The 17,356-nt window shown below is 53.8% G+C and overlaps 1 protein-coding gene across 4 annotated transcripts in view; it reads left to right on the top strand.

Annotated features, from left to right (window-relative positions):
* Nucleotides 1-17,356, top strand: part of NHSL3 (NHS like 3) — a 61,469-nt gene that overhangs the window by 19,999 nt on the left and 24,114 nt on the right. Inside the window, exon 1 of one of the 4 annotated variants that reach the window (XM_063311713.1) lies at nucleotides 15,765-15,881. The exons of the other annotated variants lie outside the window; for them this stretch is intronic. Coding sequence (XP_063167783.1) covers nucleotides 15,824-15,881 — 58 coding nt within the window. The 5' untranslated portion in view covers nucleotides 15,765-15,823. Of the gene's footprint in view, nucleotides 1-15,764; nucleotides 15,882-17,356 lie in introns of those variants that run through there. 4 annotated transcript variants of the gene reach the window in all.

The following is a 17,356-nucleotide window of genomic DNA, read 5'->3' as shown; positions in this document are numbered from 1 at the left end:
GCTGGATTCTCCATCCTTTTTTTTTCCTGGGTTCACACATGGCAGTGAGCCACAAAGAGATAACATGGAAACCTAGTTAACTGATTTGGGTAAGCATATTGTGTACTCACGGCCCAAATAAACTTTCTGAACATCCGGTATCCACAACCTTATAAGAGACCAGCAGCTTCTACTGCCCCTGATGTGTGTTGGGGCAAGACAGTGATGTCACACACATCATGACATCATCGTGCACATTGGAGCTGGCATGATGCCACAACACAAGTCAGTTCCCCCCTTGCCTACCTGGGGACACCCACGTGAGGGGCATAGGAGGCTGCCAAGGAGAGAGCTGGATGACGCGTTGAGTAGCTGTGGGCTAGTGGCCTTTCTTTCAACCCATCTCTGCTCTGCCTTGAAGTCCTCCAGATGTGTTGAATTTCAACTCCCACCACCCCCAGTCAGCTGGGCTGGAATTTGGGAAGCTGCAGTCCAACACATCTGGAGAGCAAGGCTGCTGTTGGGAACCCTACGGGAAACTTTTCTGGGATTAATCTGAGGAAGAGGGAGTGGTCAGGGTTCTCCACTGGCTTTGGGCGTCTCTGGTTTACTGAATGAAGTTCAGAGGGCTGAATTCTCCCACGTGCTAAGCCTCTTGTCCCAAACATGGTGACCACGGGCAGGAGTTTATTCTCTGGCTTTGTGCGCCATGTGGGGAGGGCCTGGGCTTCCACAGCGGCCATTTTAAGCATGGCACACTATGCTTCCTCTTACAGTGGCAGTGCTAGGGCCCACAACTTGCTCTCACAAGTCCCGTTGTGCCCAGTAGCCAAAAAGATTAGGCTCAAGACTGTGCTAGGCCATGATTCATGGTTTATAAACCAGGGTGGTTGGATTCTCACAAGATGCTCAGTCCCTGGGTTGCAGGCATCCCTTGGAAGTGCCTCTCAAACTAAACTTCAGCGTGACCAAAGGGGAAATCTGTCAATGCATGACCGGCGAGTAATCAGATTAATGGGATTTAATCTAGATTAAGTTTAAGGGTAAATAATGCCTGAGTTGCTCGGCCCTCTTCCTGCAGCCTTGGAGCCAATCCAGGCCCAGAGCAGCCCTACCTTGGAAGACATCTGCCCCTATGCTGGGCCCAAACTGCAGCACATTAGGCAGAGCACTGTGTGCAAGCAGCCCTAACAGCACGTGGATCCTGGGCCAGGAGCGATCCACCATTGTGCCAGCGAGCTCCACCTGCCAGAACAGGTCCCTGGAGAAGGCCCTGGCCTGGGGCCCTTTGCTTCGAATCCTGTCTGCATCCCCTGGCGAAAGAGTATCTGATCAGGTGCCCTGAGCTGCGTGGGTGGACCTCGGGGAGGGGAGTGTGGGCGGTGGGGGGGGGCAGCCCCAGCCCCAGCCCCATGGCAACCAACCAGAGGCCACAAAGCAAAAGAATGTGCATCGTGTTGCTTCAGCGTTTTCCAGGCACTCAGCAAATGGGGTGGGGGCTGGGGCGGGTGCCCCGCTGGTGTCAGGGCTGCCTGGCCACTTTCTGGCTGGGGAGGGAGGAAAGGTTAGGACAGCCCTGGCGATCTGAGCTTCAGAAATCAGGAAGATGGTTTGAAGAAACAGCTGCTGCACCCTGAGAGCAAAAGAGCACTGGAGGGCAATTGCAGACATATGAAGCCTGAGCACTGTGCCCGGGCACTGCGTAGCCGTGTTCCTGTTTCACATCTCTCCAAGTGTGATGCCTGATGACTGGGCAGCGTTCCCCAACTCAGTGCCCTCCGGAAGTGTTGTGGGTGGATGGAAAACTGGTGTGTGCAAGAGGCCAGGCTAATAAGCCTTGGTGAGGTTGAGACTCAGTGCCTGGCTCGGCTGATGCTGGAACGGTGGCGGGAGGGTGTCCTGATCTGCTGATGCTCGTCTCTTGCCCCCTTCTGTGCTGGGGACGGTTATCCTTTATCTGCCATCCATTTCTCCCTCCCTGCATGCAAGGAGGGGGCTCTGCTTGCATCTCTTCCCCTGGCCAGGTGGGAGCAGCAACAGGGGCCGGATCTCCCTTTCCAGGGGACCAGCACTGTTGGGGTGCTCATCCCTGCACTGGCGCTCGGCTGCCTTCACTTTCCCATGTGAGGGAGATGGGCAGCCCCACCACCCTCCCTGATTATTCTCGCTGTAGGAACTGCCTGCTTGATTGCAGAGCTGGGCACGGCTGAACCCCGGACACTTCAGCCTCTGCTTGCGACCCTGGATCGGATCTCCACAGCCTGGGCTGCGCTGAGGGAAGGGCCAGAGTGAAGCCCTGGTGCAAACTGAGGCAGGGAGGAGGGGTCCCGTGTGTGCGGTGAAGGTGGGGCTCCTTTATTTAGCTTCAGGCAACGGGAACCTGAGTCTTCCCTCCACATGGCGCTTGGGCCTTTGCAGCCAGACAGCCCTGTTCTGTTCTCCGGCACCGCCCTGGGCTGGTGCCCTACATGTTTTATCTCGCTGGCAGTGCCATGGCAACTGACACACCTCTTTGCATTCCCTTTAGAGCTCAGTGGGTTCTTGCTGACCACTATGAAGGTGCGCATTTTCTGGCATCTCTTTTTTTTAATGCTGCAGACCCACAGCTGAGATCCAGGGGGCCAGTCTGTGCAGTGGCTAAGGCGCTGGGCTAGAAACCTGGAGACCGTGATTTCTAGCCCTCCGTTAGGCACGGAAGCCATAGGCGTGGGTGGCCTTGGGTCAGTGGTGCTCCCGGCCCAGTCCACCTCGCAAGGTGGTGGTTGTGGGGAGAAGAGGCAGGAGCATTAGCTCTGCACACGGCCTTGAACTGACGAAATCTAAACGTCTAGTAATAATGTGGCTCTTTCTCCCTGGGATCTCCAGGGCAGCCTTTAATGGCCACAGAGGCGGAAGGAAGAATGCAGTCTCTCTTCAGGGTGACACGGAGTCTATCCTGTGCCAAATTGCTTCCTGGGGGAGCAGTACGTCAGTACCGGGGGGGGGGGGAACCTTCTCTCCTCTTACTGATTGGAAACCCAGAGGTGTTTTCCTCCAGAGCAGAGGCAAGTCTTCTGCCTGCAGCAGGTATTAGCGGGAGCTGCTCAGTTTTAAATGTAACCTGGGCAACTCACATGCCTTGGATTGTGAGGAGCAGGAGCAAGAAACAGGGTGCCTCTGAGCATATGGAAGCAGCATTGTCTTATAGGCAGCCATATCCTGCCTGTAAGAGGAAAATGTTTCCAGAGGTAAGACTGTGTGTGTGAGGGGGTATGGTTTGCAAAGAAGATTGAGTCCGTCCGTCCGTCCATCCAAATAGGATACAGTACAGCTGAATCCCATAGGCATCTTGGCCAAAAATATGTAAAAAGGTAAGGATTAGGAAGCAAGGAGAAGGGCTGAAGAATGGAAACACGCACATGCATTTTACTGTGATTTCTATGTACTGGTAATCATTTCGCACAAGAGAGTTATTGATTATCTCTTTTGGTGGACTCATCCTTGCATTTCTTGACTTCTGGACTTCAGTTTCATTCACGGCCTAGACCAGCCCAGGCAACAAATTAACTTTCTGAACTCTGCATCAGTAAAGCTGATTGCTTGACTTTTGATCAATGCCTGATGCAGGAAATCCCGGAGACCCGGATTTCTAGTCCCACCTCAGGTACGAAAGCCGGCTGGGTGACCTTGGGCCGGTCCCTCTCTCTCAGCCCAGCCCACCTTGCAGGGCTGTTGTTGTGGGGAAAAGAGGAGGAGTATTGGCTATGAGTTATTTATTAAAAAAAATAAGGCGGAATTTTAAAAAAATTAAAAAAATTTCTAAATCTAAAAACCAACTGATTGCCACATATATCTAGAAGCCTCCCACTTTTGTCCAGAACTTGCTGGAAAATGGATTGTGCACAGCCAAGTTCTCTATTTTGATAATTCAGCAGAAACGCACAACAGAGAGGTTTAAGATAGGCGTTTATTGGAACCCCCCGAGTGTTTTTAGAGGACAGAAATGGTGGATGGCTGCAGCCCAGGGCCACCTCTGGAAGCAGGCCAATCTGCCCCAAAGGAAAAAGAGACTAGGAAGCTGGGGGCACCCCCTTATCAGTTTGCCCAGTTTGTAAATAGGCAAGCCCTTTCTCCAGTAGCACCCTTTAACGGGTTCGCCAAATTCCAAATGGGCCTACCAGCCCAGGAAGCCCAGGGGCCGTGTGCGAAGCAGGATAGTTGGCATCAACAAAGTGGCATTGGGTGTCCGGACATCGCACACTTCTGTGCTGTGAGAGATTCTCCTGCAGAACCAGCCTCCTTTGACTGTGCATCTCTCTGAAGGAGTGCCGAAAGAGCAGTGGCCACCGGGGGCTGGGGACAAATTCCCTTGCAGAAGCTCAGCCTCCTACTTCCAGGGCCTTTGAAGGGAAACCCTGCAAAATGCCTCCTAGTGCGCAGGCATGCATAGTTGGCTGATAGTACAGTCGCAACCTGTCTGATCCTGCCCAGGCATGCGTTCCCTTTTGGGCTGAGAAAAGGAGTTGCCCGCAGGAACTCTGCTTCAGTTTGCAGCCATTTGAAAACAGAGCAGATTTTGGCAGCATGAGGGAAAGGGCCATCAAACAGCCCCAGCTCAAAGGCAGGGGAAGAAAGATCTCCTCCTCCTCATGAAACCCCTGAAAGGCCATGGGCAGTAGAAGCAGGGCCTGGCAGGTCCTCAGGGCTGACTCGGTGTCAGAGAGCACCCTGGGACCTTTTCAGTCCTGGGAAGGGATCCCGGGGGGCGGGTGCCCCCCTTGGACTCTGCTCCACTGGCCCTCGATTAAGCACATTTCCTTGGCACCCCTTGGATGTGGCACGGCTTCGGAGGAGCTCTTACGGGAGCATCCCTTCTCAGCTCTGAATCACTTGGGAAGCATCCTTGGCCGATGGCAGCGCTGTCTGGAAACGTGGGAAGTGAGTCCCTATCAGCCCCACTAGGTCGACCTGGCCAGGAAATCAACTCCCCAGAAGACTGGAACTCTACTTGTTGAGAATGGCCACAGTCATGGAATCTTGCAAGTCTGAGTGGGCTTCTCCCTCCCTCCCTCCCTCCCTCCCTCCCTCCCTCTTATGCCCAGTGAGTCAGGGGGGCGTTTGCTGAATATCACCTTCTTTCCCAGGGCTTAAAGAATGCTTCAGCCCTCTTTGGGGTGCAAGATTCTTGCATATCTCGGTCAAGGTCATCTTCCTTACTCTCCACAGTCCCTAGGCAAAGGGTCTTCGGGCAACGCACAAAACAGGGCCCAGGTTCAGCCTGGTGACTGAGCTGCAGAGCACTGCAGCCGGAGTCAGCTCTGGGCGGGGGATGTCCCTCTGCACCCAAAAGGCCACGCTGCCCTTCAAGGGGCTGCATCTCACTGGGAGCCAAATACGTGGCAGGTTTGGGGGGAGGTGTAGGCAGAAGCAGGTGAACAGGAAATGGGGGGAAAGTTCCAACCAAGGAAACAGCAGGGAAGGGGGACCAGACCCAAGTGCTATAAATAACGTCCAAAACCTGTTGGATTCAAAAATGGCATGTGAGAGGGAAGAGAAAACTGATTTGGGTGCTGCAGTCTTGTGGAAGTTGTACACCCACAGGGAAACAGTACAAATCCGAAGATGGCCTTGTTTCTACACCTTGACCCCAAATTCTTTTGCTTTGAATAAATGGAGAACCTCCTTAGCTCTCCTTGTTCGCTTGTGTAATTGCTCTAATATGCGCAGGGGTTTTCTGGGAGCCATAAGCCCACCGCTCACCGATAGACAGCTCGCTGAGCCAAGGCCATTGCTCTCGGTATACGATGTGGGCCGACGTGGAGAACCCATAGTTTCCAGAGAGGAGCACTGTTAGTCTGCTGCAGCCAAACCAACAACTGCAGCCCATTAAAGACAGGCAGATTTCCAGGGATATAGCGTTAGACCGTTTCATTAGAGGCATGAAGTTTAATCCTGAGAAGGCGTGCATGTCTCCCCCACACCCAGACACAGGCACACCAGCTGAGGAGGGGGGAGAGGGACATGCTAAGAGAAGAAAGGAGGCAAAATTACCTCTAGGTAATAACCATCAACAAGAAGAATAAAAACAGTTCCAACATGGGCATTCTTGCATGGATGAGCTTGTTCACACATGCATTGTGATAAGGAACATTCTCTCTCTAATTCATGAGAAGTAGGATTAAACCTCCCAGTGTATTCCAGCTCAGCCGTTTTATCAAAAAATAGTTTCTGCAAAACACTGCCCTCCGTTGGGTCAGTGATATTGAAATGCCCACCTCTGCAATTTTTGGAAGGCACTGCCTCTGAGCTCTCCCCAGAGGTTGGGTGATGTGGCTGGGGCCAAATGTCCTGGTGTTTTAGCTTAGCTTCACGAGGGGTGAGACTCCACCCTAGTCCCATGCTCTGGTGCTGCTGGTTAATCATTGTGCGCACTTGGGTGGCTGTTTCTAGGCATGGACGTGCTGAGTCCCTGCTTAAATCTTAACTCTGTGCTGGAGCGTTACTTTGAGGCTTCCGGTAAAGGAGATGAATAGGAGAGCAGCTTTTGTGGCGTGGAGAGAACAAGGCATGCTCCGCTGCCCGTGCAGCTTCCTGTCTCCATTGGAGGTGCTCCTGGCACTGCTTTGGACGGGCTGGGGATGTCCTCCATGGACAGAGAGCCTTAGGGGCTGAGCTGCTAGGGGGTTCCTCCTCCTGGCAGGCTTTGCTTTGATGACCTTCTCACATGGCCTGGCTACTTGCAGCCTCCCCCAGCCTTTATCCCCCTTGAAATGAATGCTCCAGCATTTTGGGTGCTCAAACCAGTTTGCCAAGTGGCAGGTCCAAAATGTTGAAGCTTTAGCTTCATTATTAGAATTTCCTCTGAGCACTCTGGTTGTTCTTCACCAATAATCTGGCTGGATTATTACTTCTTCTCGGGGTCCAAGGCTTTACTGGCAATATTTTGTCCAGCACTGCAGTTCAAAGGCATCAATTCTTTGCTCAGGTTTACTGATGGTCCAACTTTCATGGCCATATGTTACAACTGGGAAAAGTGTGGCTTTGATAATATGTACCGTGTTGTCAGCATGATGTTTCTGCACTTTAATAGTTTGTCTAGGTTTGTGATACTCTTTTTCCCAAGTAGCAGAAGTTTCCATATTTCATGGTGACAGTTTCCATCCTTGTGATTTTTTCTGAGCCTAGGAAGGTAAAATCCATTACTGTACCATTCCAACTTCCTCCCCACTTATTTATGCTGTGTTAACTCTGCTTGCAGACCTAATCTCATTTTTTAAAATATTGAGCATTCAGCCTTCCACATAGTATTGTCTGGAGTTGTTGGTGTTTCTCCCAGTAATTTTAATTCCAGTTTCTTCTGGGCCAGGATTTCCCGTGCTATATTCTTCACCTAAGTTGAAGAGATAAGGGGAGTGTATACAACTGTTCCCCCTTAGAATCCTTTCATTGCGCCATATTCCCTTCTGGGAATAGCTAAGGAGGGAGTAAGGTGGGGAGGATGCAGGGCCCGTTCCCAGCCATTCTCTCTCGTGGGGCAACTGAAGATATTATTGTATACGGATGCTCTCTCTTCCTCGGTCCACTGGGGAAATGAATGGAGGGAAGCGTTTGTACCCCCTGTGGCCAGCCTCGTTCCTGTCCAAACCACTTTCACATCACACCTCCCTTTTTAAATAATCCTAAAGCAGCCGGTGGAAGAGCTGATCATAAGCTCTACGTCCCCACCCCTTTTTTTTTTCACATTTCAGCCCCCTCTGGCAGTCCTGCCCTCTGAGCCTCAGTGGATGGGAAGGCAGAAGATCCTGGCTGGGTCCAGGACAGAGGAAGCAGTCGGGAGTGCCACTGAAGCAGCAGGGGGGTGGGGTGGGGGCTCGATGGGGGGGTTACCTTCTTAATGGGGAAGCAAACCTCAGGCACTGGTGCTGAAGAGGGAATGTTCTGTGAGCCCCCTCTTCCACAGGGCCTGCCTTGGCCCCTCCAATCTTACAGCGGCAAACAAGAGACTGTGTTTTTTGGTCTGTTGGCAGAGTGCTAGAAAGCATTTGGCCCAGGAGAGATCAGAAAAGTCACACACCAGGCATTTCTGTAAAAAATAAATTTATTTACAGAAAGCACAAAAACATATTTACAGGCTTTGTGTGTTTGCACACGCTCAGAGAGGAGAGATTTCTCTCAGCTGCATATTCTCTGCAAGCCTAAAGAGAAGGAACTAAGTAACAAGCAAACTGCCCTCGCTTCAGGCTATGCAACTATTAACACCTAAAAAGAGGACAATTAAATTCAACCTCTTCACCCGGCCAAAATGATTATATCAAAATGATTAGTTACCATAGTAACCTTAATCTGTACCAGAAAACAATATACCAATATGGTCATTCATTCATTCATTCATTACATGTATGCCCCACTTTTCCAGAACAGCACAGACGGTTTTCTTCCCCTTTCCTTTTTATTACAACTCCCCTGCAAGGTAGGTTAGATTATGTGAGAGAGATTGAGCGAACCTGAAGGCCGAGGTTTAGTCCCACAATCTAAACGTGACTCCAGGCTGACTCCCCTCCCCAGCCAGGTGGGTTGCATGAAGCAAAAATAGACCCAAGGAAATGACCCAGGAGGTATTTGACTGCAGTTTTGGGGCGAATATTAAGGAAGTTTTTCAAAAGACATTTTGGATATTATGTGCAGATTCCCAAGGCTTTTCCTCTCCCTTCCCGACCCAAACGTTCCTTGTCCCGCAGTGGACTTGGCATCACATCCATGCAGTCTGGAGAATGAGCAGAACTTTGTGGCCCAACCTCACCCAAGTCCGGTTGTCCTGGGTTTGCTATAAGCACATTCCCTGTTTCTCTTGGCAGCTCAGCTGCTGTGGCTCCAAGCCAGGCCAGAGTTTCGTGATGCTCTGGAATTGGAAGAGGATGTGAAAGTGGCAGCGCTGGGGCAGAGCGTGTGCGTGGCCCAACTGCTCTTCATTTAGACGATACTCGCTCGTAAAGGAGACCGTATGGAAACAGGGCTTCCCAGGAGAAGCACGTGGCGGATGTGCGTGCCTGCCGTTGCTACAGCTCAGGAGGGTTTTTAAAGAGCAGCCCTCCCCAACCTGGCACCCTCCAGACGTGTTGGATTGCCATTTTCATGCTTCTTGGGAGCACAGCTGAAAAACACAGTAGGTGGAGATGATGGAAATTGTAGTTCAACACATCTGGTGAGCAGCTGATTGGGGAAGGATGCCCTAGACCAGTGTTTCTCAACCTTGGTGGCTTTAAGATGTGTGGCTTTCGCTGGCTGGGGAATTCTTGGAGTCCACACATCTTGAAGTCGCCAAGGTTGAGAAGCTTCCTTAGACAATCGGGGTCTTTCAGCTGCAAAAAAAGGAGGAGTGTCTGCAGTGGGAACATATCTAACATATAATTTGTTAGATTTATATCCTGCTTTCCTTCAAGAACTCAAGGCGGCATCCATCCTTGAATTTTCCCAGCAACAACCCTGTGATGTAGGTTTAGCTAAAAGTTGGTGACCAGGGAGCTGTGGTGTAAAACAGAACTGAACCCAGGTCCTTCCCCTCCTGGTTCAAGAGCTGCATCACTGTGCTGGTGGTTTCACCCCTGGTCTGTTGAGGCCTCAAGGGAGTTACAGGGTGGAGAGTTCTGCAGTGATAGGACTACGGATATGCTCCTGTGCATGTCCACTCCAAGTAAACCCTGCTGAATCAGGTGGGTCTTACTCCCAGAAAAAGTTTGCATGGATTAAATAACCTTGAGTTGCTCTCTGAAAACTCCAGGACTGATGTTTGCACTTAGAAGTTATGGGAAAGTACAGCGTTTGTAACTCTCAGGAACTGTTAATCAGCTGCTTGGGCCACGGATGCATCCGTAGAGAGGCAGGGAGCCGGCCTTGAAGCAAATACTCAGAAAGCGTTATGTAAACAAAGAGGACAGAAGCACTCCTGAAGTCCTGGGAAGGGAGGTAGTGTTAAGAAGAGACTTAGACTGGATTCTGCCCCCCCTCCAGCCTCCCTGGGATGTAAGAGGGAGGGGAGGAGAGGCACACTCAGACCTGCAAAATTCTGGGATTATAGCCTATCCCAACAGAGTTCTGGTCTTCCTGGGGAGTGTTTCCTGATCTGGTCTTCCTCAAAGGGCTGATGGCATAACAGCTGTATCGTTGGGCCACAAGCTACAAGTGCAAGCAGGGGTGTTTGTGGGGTATATGTGTGAAGAAGCCAAGCAGTAGCTGTGACCCTGCCTCATTTTTACATGTGTTGCATATCAAATGATGGAAAAACACACTCCTAATATCTGTTTAGTTCTGTCAGAACCCAGAAGAATAAGCCTATCCCAAATCCCAAGACCGAACTTTCTCAGTCATGGCCCTGCAATCGTGAATTCCCCTCTTTGCTGAGACTTGACAGTTGCTGTGAAAAACAGGATATACTGTAAATAATTGAAGACAAATAAGATAAAGTTTGCCCTTGTGACAAATGATGCTTTGCTAACTGGCTGGGCCAGTATTTCCTCAAATACAGCAGTGCTGGTGTCTTCGCTGAAACTGGCCCAAGACGGGCTACTTGGGACCAGCTGGTTGCAAGTCCAGTTGCATCACAGACTCCCCTGAGAGACCACTCCCCCCCCCTTGTCTTGCAGGTGCTTTTGGGGGGGTTCATGCACTGCACCAGAAAGGGCATCCATGCTTGCAGTGAAAGTCTCCCATTTACAGCATTGCTTTCTCTGTTTTTCTCCTTCTCTCCCTTGCAGATCCCTTTGAACAGCCCCTTAGCTTTGAAACAGGGTTGCATGGTAGGTGACTACTGGTGCTGCCTCGGAGAAAGGAATGCAGTGGTGAGCAGCCTAAGGCTGTGGGCATAGCCATGGTTCATTTTAATCATGATTTGTTGGACTGCATTCCACCACAATGTGAAGACCATTGTAAACCATGTTTCATCAAACTGGCTGGATTCACACAACATGCTCAACTAAATCCAAACAAGCACATTATGTCTTTGACCAGTTGAGTTGTGTTTAGCAGGAGCTTCTGTGATGAACGGAAAGTCTTACTCAAGTTTGACTTGCTGTGGCTGTCGCCCTTCTAGGCTCTTGGCATCTCTGCCCTCCGGGTTGGCATCTTGAGTCTGAATCATGAGAATGTGGCTCAGAACGTTCTTCACTTGACTCCGGCTCCCCTGAGCTCCACCAGCATCACTGTGGAGTCAAGGTACTGGAGCTGCCAGGCCAGAGGATGGGGCACCAGGGTTGCCGGCAGCTGTCACTAGCAACGGGCACGAGCAGAAGTTCCTTCAGCAGAGGCTCAGTGCCCCTTCTTCCCCCGCATTCAGCCTCTGGGGAGCTGCAGTTTTGAATGTCGGGGTAGCCGTTGAAGGGGAAGTGGGTAGAATGAAACCTTTTACGCCTCCTTTTCCAGAGTGGCAAGGAAAGGGCAGAGCAGCCTCCACCGATTTATTCAGAGATGTTGCAGTGGCTTTCTTGCAATATATGTGCAATACAAACGTGTGTCTTCTTAAAATTGGCACTTATCCCAAGGTACCCTGGGACTTGTAGTTCAGTGAGGATGCTCAGAATTCTGTGAGGTGCTTCTTTCTCCATCTTGTTCTCTGCATAGTCCTGCCTTCACTGGTTCCCAGGGAAAAGGGAATCGGCATGTCAGGATGGAGCAACAGGTTGCAGCAGAGAATCACCACCAGGCTCCACGATGGGCCTTTCTGGTTTAGCCCACAGTGGCGGTGGGGGGGACCCAGCCTTCTGGAGGGAGCTTGGTAAGAAGGAAGCCTTTTTACCATTGCTGGGTGTTCATTAGGACAGTTGGCAGAGAGACTCTCCTGGTGTTCTCGGTCGGTAGACATCTTGTGTTAATTTCGCTGTGGAGCCCCAGAGCCGAGGCCCCGTTGGGGGCATGTTTTTGGTTTGCCAAACAACACAAAAGGTGGGGAATGGAAATTACGGCATCCGTACAATGTACCTTCACTGCAGGAGGATTGCTTCTGGAGGTGGCACGGCCTTCGAACTGGATTTTGCTGGATCGGGGAGGAGTCAAGTTTCCTGATTAATGAAGCAAATTGCATTGCTTGCTCACACACTGCAAATCTTCTGGTCTACGCAGGCAGGCGGGCAGGCAGGGAGTGGGAGAAGGTTGAGCGGGGACTGGAAGCTTCCCTGGGCCTGTAGCAGGGTCCCCCCTCCTTCCAGCTTCCTCTGCCTGAGCCCCTTCATTGGGGCCCCTCATTGGGATGCTCCCCCCATCCCCACGGTCAGACGGCGGCAGCCCCAGAACAGAAGAACGAGCTGGCCTCCCCGTCTCCCAGCCGCAACTGCCCCTCGCTGCTTTCTTGGGGGTCGTGGAAGGGCTGCAGCCCCTTCTGCCACATGCCAGGTGGTGTGGCTGGCCTGCCTGGGCGCCCCTCTTTCTAAGGGCCTGATGAATATTCAGATGGGGGAGGGCAGTGGGGACCCAGGACAGCTGGCAAGGGCTGGAGCAAAAGGCTGCGAGCGACAGGAAGACGATGGCCACGCCTCTGGGGGGCTTGGGTATTCCTGTAGGCTGGCGGCTGAGACCTGTTTGCACTGACAGGCTTCTGTATGTGCGCAGAAGCAGCCAGGTGAGATCAGACGTCTGGGCACGTGAGTTCTGATTGTGCCGGATGGGAACCAGGGAGGAAGCCACTAGGCTAGGCCAGTGTTTCTCAACCTTGGGCAGCTTGAAGATGTGTGGACTTCAACTCCCAGAATTCCCCAGCCAGCTGGTATCAGTCATGTGATGCTGCCCTGGGCGCTTTCACTTCTTCATTGCACAGACTTTTAAAAAAGCACAGGCTTCAAATGGGAACGGCCTGGGCCAGTAGCTGGGGGGGGGGGGGTGGAGAGGAGGCAGCATCTGTGTCCACCCGGAGGCTTTTAAAGAGATGCAGAGGATTGTCCCGGTTTCTGGACTTGTTCTCCTAAAGGAGAAGGGCTGGTCAGGAGACCTCTGCTTGGCTGAGCTGGACACCGGCTTCTTGTTACACGGTTGGACTCTCGGGATATTCCTAGAGCAGTGTTTCCCAACCTCAGCAACTTTAAGATGTGTGGACTTCAACTCCCAGAATTCCCCAGCCAGCATGTGTGGACTTCAGCCAGGGGGATTCTGGGAGTTGAAGTCCACACAGCTTAGAGTTGCCATGGTTGAGGAACTTTGCTCTAGGGGCATCCGCAGGGGGAGTCGACGAAGTCAACAATGGCGGCTGCAACTGTGTGCTTTAAGCCACCATCCTGACCTCTCCCCCCTGAAGCCATCTTCTGTGGGCCTTGTCCCAAAGGTTGTCCTTGCTGGGGCTGGGTGGCGGCGGCAGGGAGCTCTGCTCGGGTTCGAAGTTCACCTTATCCCAGGCTCTGCTGTGGCAATGTGGGCCATGGGGGAGCATCGATGTGGGATTCTTTTCCTTTCCACACAGGGAACGTGTCCCCCCGAGGCCTGCCTGATGGTCGTGAAGGTGTGAGGCTCAGAGCATGGAGACCCAGGTCTAGTCCGCCACTGTGCAGAAGCTCCCCTGGGGCCGATCCCTCTCTCTTAGCCCAACCTGCCTTACAGGGTGGTTGCTGGGAATGATACGAGGAGGGAGTGCTATATATGCTGTCTGGCACCCTTGAATGAAAAGTATAAATCAAAAAATATTCTGCTGCAGTGTCCTACCAGACTAGCATTAGGTAGCTGCACACCCCCAGCCACTGGTGTTGCAAGGCTTCTGCCAACCCTGCTGTCCAGAGGTGGGTCCCCAAAGCCGCACCCATCCCAAAGGTCCCTTTTTTTTGCAGCCAAACTTTGCAGCCAGAATGGACTCAGATTAGTGGGGGAAAAGTCCGACCCCTTTCCAATGGTGCAGGAAAGAAACGTGACCAGTCTTGTCCTTCCCAGCAACAGGATCTGTCCTTCCAGACCTACACAATGCTGCTGCTGCTGTGGCCCTTCCCTTCCCCCAGTGCTAGATACTTCCCCCAACACCCCAAAGGTAACAGCCACTGCCGCTGGTACAGTCCTGCAGGCCTTCAGTGAAGTCAGGCTGGATGAGGCCCCAGCCTGATCGATGATGCAGTAGAACTCATTCGGGGCAGCCGTCCTCAGAGATCAGGGCAACCTTCCTGGCCACCATGCCTGCTTTCTTTCCTCAGGCGTCTTCCTTTGGCTGCAGAGAAGGGCCCACCCTGAGCATCTCCATGCACTGGACTGCCTGTGTCATGGGCCGTGAGTGGCTGATTTCAGGAGAGGAGGGGAACAGCCAATGCCCAGACAGGAGGAGAATCTGACACCTTGTGCTGTGTTGGCCCCGAGTGGCTGTAAGACAGCATTTCTCAGTCTTGGCAACTTCAAGCAGTGTGGACTTCAACTCCCAGAAGTCAAGCTGTGTGGACTTCAACTCCCAGAATTCCAATTTAGCTGGCTGGGAATTCTGGGAGTTGAAGTCCACACCACTTGAAGTTGCCACCGTTGAGAAATGCCGCTGTAGCAGCTCTGCAGGATTCCTCTTCCTGCCTGCCTGGAGATGGACCTCCCGTATCCCAGGCAGACCCTTGGCCTCCTCGCCAGCCTCAGAGCAATGGCAGCCCTTGAAAGGCCCAGTCTGAGGGAAGGAGAGTGCCTGCCCGAGTTACGTGGTGGCGGCTCTGTTAGCAGCCCGTCCCTGGTGTGCTGCTGCTTTGTCATCTTGGAAAATCTCCGCTTCGCTTCTCCCAGGCCCTGGGCGCCCCGGCTGCAGCTCATCGCTTGCAGGAGGACCAGCGAGGCTGCTCAGCTCCCTGTATCTTCCGCCCTTTCTGTTGAGCACCTTGGACCCGCGTTTTCTACTGCCTCCCACAATGCCCCTCCCGTTCCCTGCGATAGTGGCCTCAGGAAGCCGCCTTTGTTGTTTTTGTTACGCTTGGTTTTTTCCCACCGGAAGAAAGACAGTGCAGCTCCCTAAAGAGCTGGTGGAGTTAGATATGCATCTTACTATCATCTTTCTGGCTGGATCCACAGAACTAGGCTAGGAGAAACTGGGATGTGTATGCTGTGGAAACTGGGCCATCCCATTAAATCAGTGTAGTTTATTTGGACTTAAGGTGTTCATATGCATACAGCTGTTCTGGTTTGTTAAGTTTAGCGTGTTGTGTGAACTCAGCCATCTAATTCTGGCTGGCTGTTGGTTCGAGGCACTAGAAACACCCCCAATTTCTAGCACCTCTGAACCCGCTGGTCGTGAAGGCTGCTGGTGCGAAGCAGCTCATCTTGCAGGAGTGGCCCTTACACTAACCAGGCTTCTCCCTTAACGAGCGCGGACTTTTAGGCGGCGTTCCACAACGTGCTTCACTACAGTAACCCATTTTCTGGGCTTACGGGCTAAGTAACCCAAGTAACCCAAAGCGAAGCCACGACCCCAACCAAGATGAGCCGGTCGGGCAAAAGGCGACCGCCGGGGGTGGACGTGCTGGGAAACAGCTGCACCCCCCGCCGCCCTCCCGCGCTGGCCGGGGCCCCCCAGCCTTTAGGATTTGAGCACCCCTGGAAAACCCCGGGCTCCCCCCTCGAGCCGGGAAACCGAGCAGCGGCTCCCGCGGTTCGCAAGGGCCCCCGGGGCGGTGGCTGCGGGGCCCCGAGCGGGCGCGCCGGGCTGGCCGGGGACGAGGGCGAGGCGGGCCGGCGCTGCGCGCGTGAAGCCCCGCCCCCGGCTGTCCCACTGCTGACCTCCAGGACGGCGCCCCCCCAGGGCGGGCTGGCCCCTCCTCCGGCCCGCCCGGCGCGGCGCGCGAGGCTGCGCGACGAAGGGGCGGCGGCGCGGCGGCGGACGCGACCCCGGAGCAGCCCGCCTTTGCGCGCCCGCGGGCCGGAGCGGGGCCTCGGCGGCGGGATGGTGGTCTTCCTCGGGAGGAACCTCCCTTCGCTGCTGGCGCTCTTCAAGAAGAAGGGTGAGCGCGCCGCGCCCCGTCCTCCGGAGGCGCCGCGGCGGGAGCCGGCCACTGCGCCTCCCGAGTGCGAGGAGACCCCGCGGAGGGGAGCGGTCGCATCCCGTTACGGGCCCGGGCGGGGCGGGCCTCGGCCTCTGCGCCGGGCGGAGCAGCTTTCTTGGGAATCGGGGGGGGGGGGCGCGCGCCGGAGGATTGGGCGCAGCGCTGGGGTGGCGAGCGAGCGCGGGAGGGCCGCAACGTACTCGCTGTCCTTGGGATCTGTGCCCCCACCGCCCCGGCTGGAAGGGTGGTAAAAATACGCGGGGGCGCCCGTGGGGCTGGGCTTTCTCCGGGGGGAGCCTCCCCGGACCTTCCGCTGGCCGTTCTCCGTCCCACCCCCGCGCCCCTCTTCCCTGCAAGGCACAGCCCGGGGCCGCCCGCCCGCCCCGTTGTGGGCCGGCGGCATCTCCCACCCGCCGGGAAGCTCCTGCCGGCGGGAGAGGGCGCGGCCCGGGCGGGGCCGGTGATGGTGGGGAGACGAGCCGCCTTGGCGAGGGGGCCTTTGGGGACGGGGCTTTGCGCCCCCCCCCGGGTTTGCAGCCCCCTGGTCTGCGCTTGGCTTCTGCGCTGCGACTTTACCCTCTCCGGTTGCCGGGGGCAGAATGAGTCAGGCATTTTTCGGCCTTGCGGGGATAGCCTGACTGCCCGCCCCCGCCGTTTTTTCCCTTTTTGGGGGGAGAATGGAAAAGGCCCGGCCAGCCCCGCTTTCCTGCGCTGTCTTGCCTTACTCAGAGCGGAGCTGCCTGGAGCTGGTGTCCTGCGAGGATTAAGGAAGTGGGCTTGGAGCGCCCAGCTCAGAGGCTGATTTGGGGGCCTAGGGATTTGGAGAAGGCTCTGCCTTACAGGTGGGCATTGGAAAGATTACAGATGGCACCTAGGTGGTGCCTAGAAGGCCAGCGTGTTCATTCTTGAAGGGAGAAGATCCAGCGGGCCTGGGTTCGACCATTCGTCTTTCATGCTCAGTGATCCACCTGCGAATTGGACATAGTAAAGTGGCTAACAATGAAACCCTTGGATGAATTTTGCAGATTAAGAACTTTATGATAAAGCACCAATCAGGACCTTGGAAATCCACCTACAGGGGCGGCTCTGGACCAGGATCAGCTAATGAATTTCAGATAGAGCAGTGTTTCTCAACCGTGGCAACTTAAAGATGTGTGGGCACTGAGATGGAGGATTGATACAGGCAGAATCTCTTTCCAGTTAAGCTGGATTCCTGCTGCCTTCATGGATACATGCACATAGTTTTATTGACAACCATACAAATGTGGTTTGTCATTGCCACCTTTCAGGATGTTTTTTGACTTCGCAGTCTAGTGTGCAGGCTGGGAATTTCCTGGTGGTGTTCCATCCAAGTACTGACTAGGTATGGACCTCCTCAGCTTTTCAAGGTCAGCTGTTCAGCTGGGTGCTTTCATTCAGAAGTAGGTGACCTT

Source organism: Candoia aspera, chromosome 10 (genome assembly GCF_035149785.1).
Source record: "Candoia aspera isolate rCanAsp1 chromosome 10, rCanAsp1.hap2, whole genome shotgun sequence".
Classification (NCBI taxonomy): Eukaryota; Metazoa; Chordata; class Lepidosauria; order Squamata; family Boidae; genus Candoia; species Candoia aspera.
Note: the sequence above shows the minus strand (reverse complement) of the source record. Positions and strands in the feature narration are given on the sequence as shown.